This window comes from Nycticebus coucang, chromosome 10 (genome assembly GCF_027406575.1).
Source record: "Nycticebus coucang isolate mNycCou1 chromosome 10, mNycCou1.pri, whole genome shotgun sequence".
NCBI lineage: Eukaryota > Metazoa > Chordata > Mammalia > Primates > Lorisidae > Nycticebus > Nycticebus coucang.
The window spans coordinates 124,511,971-124,520,835 of NC_069789.1; the positions used below are offsets into that span (position 1 = coordinate 124,511,971).

At 47.6% G+C, this 8,865-nt stretch overlaps 1 protein-coding gene across 1 annotated transcript in view; it reads left to right on the forward strand.

Annotated features, from left to right (window-relative positions):
• Positions 1 to 4,794: 4,794 nt before the first annotated feature.
• The window catches only part of ECH1 (enoyl-CoA hydratase 1), a 13,172-nt gene continuing 9,101 nt past the window's right edge, over positions 4,795 to 8,865 (forward strand). The window contains exons 1-3 of the mRNA XM_053605410.1: positions 4,795 to 4,871; positions 5,833 to 6,040; positions 6,186 to 6,274. Coding sequence (XP_053461385.1) covers positions 4,817 to 4,871; positions 5,833 to 6,040; positions 6,186 to 6,274 — 352 coding nt within the window. The 5' untranslated portion in view covers positions 4,795 to 4,816. The remainder of the gene's footprint in view (positions 4,872 to 5,832; positions 6,041 to 6,185; positions 6,275 to 8,865) is intronic.

Sequence of the window (8,865 nt, forward strand, 5' to 3'; positions counted from 1 at the left end):
CTAAGTTTCTTCGGATTCCTTTACCTAAAACGTTAACTTTTGGCGATTTCCTACACACAAAGTTCTCATCTCTGTATATGTGGGATTAGTGTTGTTTTTTTAAATTTGAGACAAAGTCTCTTTCTCTGGGTAGAGTGCTCTGGCATCATAGCTTGCAGCAACCTCAAACTTCTGGGCTCAAGTAATACTATTGTGTCAGCCTCCCAGGTACCTGGGACTATAGGCGCCCACCACAAAGCCTGGCTATTTTTTAGAGACAGGATCTCCCTCTTGGTTAAGGCTGGTCTGGAACTTACGAGCTCAGGCAATCCACCCCCACCTCAGCCTTCCAGAGGGCTGAGATTAACAGGCGTGGTCTGGCCCTAATTGTAAAATAATTTGAAGAGGTTTATTTGAACCAGGCTTGAGGACCATGTTCTGGAGCCATACCCTAAAAGCCCTAATCAAGTAATCTTGCCGTGATTGGATTAGTTTGCTTTTACACATTCCAGTGAGATGGGAATTACAAGTAAGGCTGTAGATCATCAGAGTGGCACCTGTAGCTCAACGGAGTAGGGTGCTGGCCTCATATGCTGGAGGTAGCGGATTCAAACCCAGCCCCAGCCAAAAACTGCAAAAACAAAAAAGTTGTAGATCATCAATGTATGAAGGTGTACATTGATTTGGCCTAGATGGGACATCTCAAAGCCAGGACTTAAGGGTTAGAGGTAAGTTTAAAGATCCTTTGGTTTGTAAATGAAGTTTTATCCTGGCATGTGCTTTGTGTGTGTGTGTGAGAGAGACAGAGCTTCAAGCTGTCACCCTGGGTAGAGTGCCGTGGCATCACAGCTCACGGCAACCTCCAACTCCTGGGCTCAAGCCACTCTCCTGCCTCTGCCTCCCAAGTAGCTAGGACTACAGGCACCCACCACAACGCCCCGCTATTTTTTGGTTGCCGCCATCATTGTTTGGCGGACCCAGGCTGGATTTGAACTGGCCAGCTCAGGTGTATGTGGCTGGCGCCTTAGCTGCTTGAGCCACAGGCGCTGAGCCATGGGATGTACTTGTAATGTCCTATCTCTCTGGGAGGCCAAGGCAAAACCCTTAAGCTTGGGAGTTCCAGACCAGCATGAGCAAAAAGACTAAGCAGGGCTCTGTGGCTCATCCCTGAATCCAAGCACTCTGGGAGGCCGAGGTGGGTGAATAACCTGAGCTCAGGAGTTCCACACCAGCCTGAGCAAGAGCAAAACCGAGTCTCTACTAAAAATAGAAAAAACTAGCTGGGTATTCTGGTGGGTGCCTGTAATCCCAGCTACTTAGGAGGCTGAGGCAAGATCAGTTTAGCCCCACAGATGGAGGTTGCTGTGAATTATGACACCAGGGGACAAAGTGAGACTAAAAAAAAAAAAAAAAGATTTCATCTTTACTTAATAGAAAAGTAAGCTGGGGCTCAGTAGCTAGGGCACCAGCCACAAACACCAGAGCTGGCAGGTTCAAACCCAGCCTGGGCCTGCCAAACAACAATGACAACTGCAATCCAAAAATAGCTGGGCGTTTGCGGCAAGCACCTGTAGTCCCAGCTACTTGGGAGACTGAGGCAAGAGAATCGCTTAAGCCCAAGAGTTTCAGGTTGCTGTGTGCTGTGACGTCATAGCACTCTACCCAGGGCAACATAGTGAGACTGTCTCAAACAAGAAAAATAAGCTGGGTGTGGTGCCTGTTGTGGTGAGTGCCTGTAGTTCCAGATATGCTGGAGGCTGAGGAGGATCACTGAAGCCCAGGAGTCTGAGGTTGCTGTGAGCTAGGCTGACTCCAAGGCACTCTAGATTGGGGCAGCAGTGAGACTCTCTCAAAAAAAAAAGGGTTGGGGCAGCGCCTGTGGCTCAAAGGCGCAGGGCCCCGAGCCCCATATACCAGAGGTGGTGGGTTCAAACCCAGCCCTGGCCAAAAAAAAAAAGGTTTTGTCTAAAGATTTGGAATGCTTTAAGATCAGAGACAAGCCACTGAACATACACCCAGACTCTAGTGATCTGTTAAGTAAACTGATTACCTGCGGATATAATTTTACCTTTGTCTTACATAGCCTTAGGCCTATTAAGGAGTTACAAAGGACATCTCCAAGGGAGGGTGGGGCATGATGAAGCATGTCTGACCTCCCTTCTCCAAACCAGCAACTCAGCTTTAAGGTATTTCTGGGGTCCCCTTGGCCAGGAGGAGGTCAGTCAGCTGAAGAGTTTAAGACTTTATTTTAATTCACATGTGGTATGTCATTCAGAGAAGATCTGGGAAGGGTGAGGTCTAGAACAGAGGTCTTCTCAAGGAGATCCCATGGATACACCTGCAGGGTCCTCACCATGGTGACTCAGCTCTTAGGAATTTACAGACTTAACTTCCTGAAACCTGGAAATTTCTGTTTCTGTGAAATCCTGTAGTTCTGTGGGGGCTGGAACAGCATCTCCTGCTTGATTCAAACTGACCAATGAGAAAGGTACCTGTGGGCTGGAACTTTTGGGGCTACAGATAAAAAGGGAAAGACCAAGCCAGTCGGTGAGCATGGCCATTTTGAGATTTTCAGGCTTGCTGTAGCTCCACCAGCTGAATAACGCCTTTTCCCTCTTAAATACAGCATTTGGGTGTTCTTTCTCTCCATTAGGCTTCGTCTTCCTGCAACATCATAATTTACTTGGTCCCGAAGGTAAATTCCAGGTCTTCTCCTACTCCAAGCATTACTGCAGTACATATACCAATATTTCAGCCAACTTCCCTGATACCAACCTGAGGGTAAATTGACAATGGAATTACTTGGTTAAAGGATATATATGTAATGGCAATGTGATTAACACTCCCTACTTGTAGGTGTGCAACTGTGAAGAGACCTAGCAGTGGAACACAATCTGGAGGGACCCTGGTTTAGAGACGTTGACTTGTATTGGAGGAAAGAGGTGACCTACCCTGGAGCAGTTCACAAGTTATGCTACCTTGGAGTTTAAGCATGAGTGCTTGAGAAATAAAACCCACTTTGGGAATTTACTTTGGAGAAGTCTTTAAACTCCTGACATTGTTAACTATGAAGTCACATGGCATCTTTTTTTTTTTTTGAGACAGTCTCACTTTATTGCCCTCAGTAGAGTGCTGTACTGTCACAGCTCACAGCAACCTCAAATTCTTGGGCTGAGGCAGTTCTCTTGCCTTAGCCTCCAGAGTAGCTGGGACTACTGGTGCTCACCACAAGGCCTGGTTATTTTGGGGGTGGGGGTGGGGGAGTCTCACTCTGGCTCAGGCTGGTCTCCAACCTGTGAGCTCAAGCAATCTACCTGCCTCAACCTCCCAGAGTGCTAGGATTACAGACGTGAGCCACTGTGCCCGGCCCCACATGGCATCATTTTATCAGGTGAACAAACTGCTTCACCAAGTTAAGTTGGAAACAACTTCTGGACAAGGAGAAAGTTATGGTCGTTTTGCAGCTATAAACTAAGCAGGGGTTGTCTGTAAGCCAATCAAGGGGGTAAAAAGTGGATTTTACCAGTCTCCTAGGACCCGAATTTGTCTCCTTCCAGAGATGTACATGTACCACATTTTGTGCACATACAGCCCGGTACAACTAACACCAAATAATTGTATTAATGTAAATTGTTTCTCACTTTTGGTATCTCTGCTTATGGGTTTCAGAGTTTTCAGTTACATAGATAACTAGTCTTCTTTTGAGGGGTAGTTGCTGGTCCTATCTTCCAAAAGCGCCTGCCCATCTAGTCGGAAAAACCTTTTAGATTAAGAAGGAAAGATACTCTTTACAATCCCACTGGCCCAGAGGCATCTGTTCCCAGCCTTGGTGAATATCTCCCTAGGGAGCATACTTAAGCAGTTTTGATACTTTTTATGCCCTTGGGTAACTGGCTTCTAACTAGGAATTTTGTTTTTATAAAAAACAGGTATTTTACACTCTGGGAGGACAAGGCGGGTGGATTGCTTGAGCTCACGGGTTCGAGACCAGTTTGAGCAACAGCGAGGCCCCCGTCTCTAAAAATAGCCGAGTTTTGGGGCCGGGCCTGTAGTTCCAGCTACTCGGGAGGCTGAGGTAAGAGAACTGTTTGAGCCCAAGAGTTTGAGATTTGCTGTGGGCTGTGACGCCGTAGCACTCTACCGAGGACTAAAGTGAGACTCAGAGAAAAAAGAAAAAAAAAAACAGAACAGGTATTTTGTTTTGTTTTGTTTTTGCAGTGTTTGACTGGGTTTTTGGGTTTGAACCCGCCACCTCTGGCATACGGGGTCGGCGCCCTACTCCTTTGAACCACAGGGGCAGTCCCTAGAACAGGTATTTTGGAGCCATGTGATCCTGCTTTCGCACTTCTGAATCCCAGTGACCTTGAACTAATGACTTACCATCCCTGGCCCTGTTTCCTCAGTGTACGTCAGGAAATTCTGTCTCAAGCATACAGGAATTCAAGCATACAGTCAACCTTGAAGGGGGTAAACTCAGCACTGCAACAATTTTTAGTTAACATGATATATACCTGCATGATTACAAATTCTGCTGCCATTATGTTTTTGGACGTTTCAGCTGTCTCCAGTTTTTCCACCGTTATGAAATGGCTCTTGTAATTCAGCATGAATTATTTTCTTAGGCCAGGTTCCCTCTGGGACAAAGGTCCATTTCTAAGACTGGCTGTAATTGCACGCAATCCCGGACGTTATTTCCGGTTGCCCTCAGTAAAGATGGCGGAAGAAGGGCATCATTACTGGTCAAAGTGAGGCTTCAATGCCCTCGCCTAACGTGGCGGCCTTGTGTGCCCGCCCACTTGGCGTCAACCTTTTCCGCTTACTCCCTGCACCAGTTAGGATGGCGGCTGTATCCATGGCGGCTTCTCGCGGAATTCGCGACCTTCTAACCGGGCGTGAGTCACCTCTTGACCTGTGAGGTCGCGCTGTCATAGTAGCGTTAGGATCAAGAGACCTATCCAAGATCACGGAGGGACAGAGCCCCCTAAACACAGGGGTCCGTGTGCTCCCATCTGAAGGGTTTCTTTTTTTTTTTTTTTTTGAGACAGAGTCTCACTTTGTTGCCCTCGATAGAGTGCTGTGGCATCACAGCTCACAGTAACCTCCAGCTTTTAGGCTTAGGCGATTATCTTGCCTCAGCCTCCCGAGTAGCTGGGATTACAGGTGCCCGCCACAACACCTGGCTATTTTTTTTTTTGTTGTTGTTGCCGTTTGGCCGGGGCCGGGTTTGAACCTGCCACCCTCGGTATATGAGGCCAGCGCCCTACTCATTGGGCCACCGGGGCCGCCCTGAAGGGCTTTATTCTACAGTCTTATGTCTTGCATTCTGGGGGTCTCTGACGGCTCCGGTACCAGTCTTGGGTTATTCCCGCGATTGAGAATCTGAATCAGCTTAGTGCACCCCTATCTTTTTTTTTTTTTTTTTTGTAGAGACAGAGTCTCATTGTACCACCCTCGGTAGAGTGCCGTGGCGTCACACGGCTCACAGCAATCTCCAGCTCTTGGGCTTACGTGATTCTCTTGCCTCAGCCTCCCGAGCAGCTGGGACTACAGCGCCCGCCACAACGCCCGGCTATTTTTTTGTTGCAGTTTGGCCGGGGCTGGGTTATGAACCTGCCACCCTTGGTATATGGGGCCGGCGCCCTACTCACTGAGCCACAGGTGACGCCCAGTGCACCCCTATCTTAAATCCTGTGTCCCGTAATCCCAAATTCCTGGGCCACAGGCACCGCCCAATCCCAAGTTCCTAAGGGGTCTGTGTTCCCCAATCTAGTGTCACTGAGGTGTGTGTTCTCTGCACTTGGAGTTGCTATTTCCCCAATTTGTGGTCCTAAAAGGCTTTTCCTTTCACCCTAGGACTGATAGCCTCCTCGCACCAGGGCTTCAATCTTAGCTTTCGCCCCCTTGGATCCTCTGCGCAAGACCAGGCTTCCAGAACAGACCTCAGTGAAGCTCCAGACCACAGCTATGAGTCTCTTCGAGTGACACCTGCTCAGAAGCACATTCTGCATGTGCAGCTCAACCGACCGGAAAAAAGGAATGCGATGAACAAGGTCTTCTGGAGGTCTGACCTGCAGATCCTGGAGGCCTCCCTGCAGGAGGAGGCAGGGGTTGAGGGACTGGGGAAGGATGGAAAATGGGGCAGAGATGGACATGAGAGCAGGGGATTCCCACCCCAGTGTAGCCCTTTACTCTTTGCTGCTCCACAGGGAGATGGTGGAGTGCTTCAGCAAGATAGCTAAAGACACCGACTGTCGGGCTGTGGTGATCTCTGGTGCAGGAAAAGTGTTCACTGCAGGTATCAGGTGTTCCTCACCTTCACCCTCAGTCTTCCTTGCTCCTGATAGTATATCAATCCTTCTTAGGTTTTAAGCAGCTTCTAGTTTACACGTTTAGCATTTACTTTCAAATACAGAAATTAGTTCAAAAGAACATAACAGTATCATAGGCTCTGAAGTCTGGATTGCCATCTGGATCAAACTCAGTGGCTCATGCTTGTAATCCTAGAAATCTGGGAGGCTAAGGCAGGAGGATCACTTGAGTTGAGGAGTTCAAGACCAGCCTGAGCAAGAGTGAGACCCCCGTCTCTACTAAAAATAGAAAAATTAGCCAGGTGTTGTGGTGGGTGACTAGTCTCAGCTATTCAGGAAACTGGGGGGCAGGAAGATTGCTTGAACCCAGGAGTTCAAGGTTGCTGTGAGCTGGGCTGATGCCATGGCACTCTATCCTGGGCAACAGAGCAAGACTTTTGTCTCAAAGTAAAAAAGAAAAACCTCTTGGAGTCTATTGCCATGTCAACATGATGTGTTATAAGGTGCTTTCATGCAATTATTCGACACAAATTAACTGATTTCCAGTTACATGTCTGCTAGAATTTTTTTTTTTTTTTTTTTGAGACAGAGTCTCATTATGTTACCCTTGGTAGAAGCTCACAGCAACCTCCAACTCTTGGGCTTAAGCGATTCTCTTGCCTCAACCTCCCAAGTAGCTGGGACTACAGACGCAGTGCCCTGCTATAGATTTTGTTTGTTTTTTGAGTCAAGATCTTGCTCTGTCAGGCTCGAGTGTAGTGGCATTATTATAGCTCTCTGTAACCTCAAACTAGTTAAAGTAATCCTTTTATCTCAGCCTCTGAGTAGCTGGGAGTACAGACGAATGCCACAACACTGGCTAATTTTCCTATTTTTTGTACACAAGGGTTTTGCCCTTGTTCAGGTTGGTCTCAAACTCCTGACCTCGAATGATCCTGATCCTCTCACCTCAGACTCCCAGAGTGCTAGGATTACAGGTGTGAGCCACTGCACTTGGCCTGCTCTTGGATCATTTCACTGTCCCACACGTCTGTTCTTTGGGTTGGATCATTTCCATTGATTAGAGTTACTGACTCATCCGTTATCTATATTCTGTTAAAGCCCACCCAGTGTTTTTGTTTGTTTGTTTTGAAACAGAATCTCACTATGCCACCCTTGGTAGAGTGCTATGGTATCACAACTCCCAGCAACCTCAAACTCTTGAGCTTAAGTGATTCTCTTGCCTCAGCCTCCCAAGTAGCTGGGACTACAGGCACCTGCCACAACACCCAGCTGTTTTTCTGTTGCAGTTGTCATTGTTTAGCAGGCCCAGGCCAGGCTCAAACTTGCCACCTTTTCTGTATGTGGCCGGTGCCCTAACCACTGAGCATAGGAGCCGAGCCCCACCCAGTTTTTTAATTTCAGATATTGTAGTGTTCAGTTTTCAAATCCTTTTTGTTCTTTTTTTATATTTTCCATTTCTCTGTGGAAGTTTTTTTTTTTTTTTTTTTTTTTTTTTTGGCCGGGGCTGGGTTCCACCTCTGGCATATGGGACTGGCGCCCTACTCCTTGAGCCACAGGCGCCGCCCTCTGCGGAAGTTTTACATCTTTTTATTTGTCTACTTTTTTTTTGCAGTTTTTGGCTGGGGCTGGGTTTGAACTTGTCACCTAAGGCATATGGGGCCAGTGCCCTACTCCTTTGAGCCACAGGTGCCACCCAGTATCTTTTTATTTGTCACACACATATTTTTCTTTATGCCATTGAGCATAATTATAATGGCTGCTTTAAAATCCTTGTCTCCTGTAATCCTAGCACTCTGGAAGGCCAAGGCAGGTGGATTGCTTGAGAAGTTAGAATTGCTTAGAAGTTCAAAACCAGCCTGACGAAGAGTGAGACCCTGTCTCTATAATTAGACATGCGCTGTGGCAGGCACCTATGATTCCACCGCACTCTACTGAAGGAGACATAGTGAGACTCCGTCTCTCTCTCTCTTTTTTTTTTGGGGGGGATGACAGTCTCACATTGTCACACTTGGTAGAATACCATGGCATCACAGCTCACAGCAACCTCAAACTCTTGGGCTTAAGCAATTCTGTTGCCCCAGCTTCCCAAGTAGCTGGGACTAAAGGTGTTTTTTTTTTTTTGTAGAGACAGAGTCTCACTTTATGGCCCTCGGTAGAGTGCCGTGGCCTCACACAGCTCACAGCAACCTCCAACTCCTGGGCTTAAGCGATTCTCTTGCCTCAGCCTCCCAAGTAGCTGGGACTACAGGCACCTGCCACAATGCCCGGCTATTTTTTGGTTGCAGTTTGGCCGGGGCGGGTTTGAACCCACCACCCTTGGTATATGGGGCCAGCGCCTTACCGACTGAGCCACAGGCGCCGCCCAAGGTGTTTTATTTTTATTCTTTTTGTATTTATTTGAGACAGAGTCTCACTGTGTACCTGTGGGTAGAGTGCTGTGGTGTCATAGCTCATAGCAACCTCAAATTCCTGGGCTTGAACAATCTTGTTTCAGCCACCCCTGTAGCTGGAACTATAGGTGCCCTCTACAATGCCTGTCTAGTTTTAGAGATGGGGTCTTACTCTAGCTAAAGCT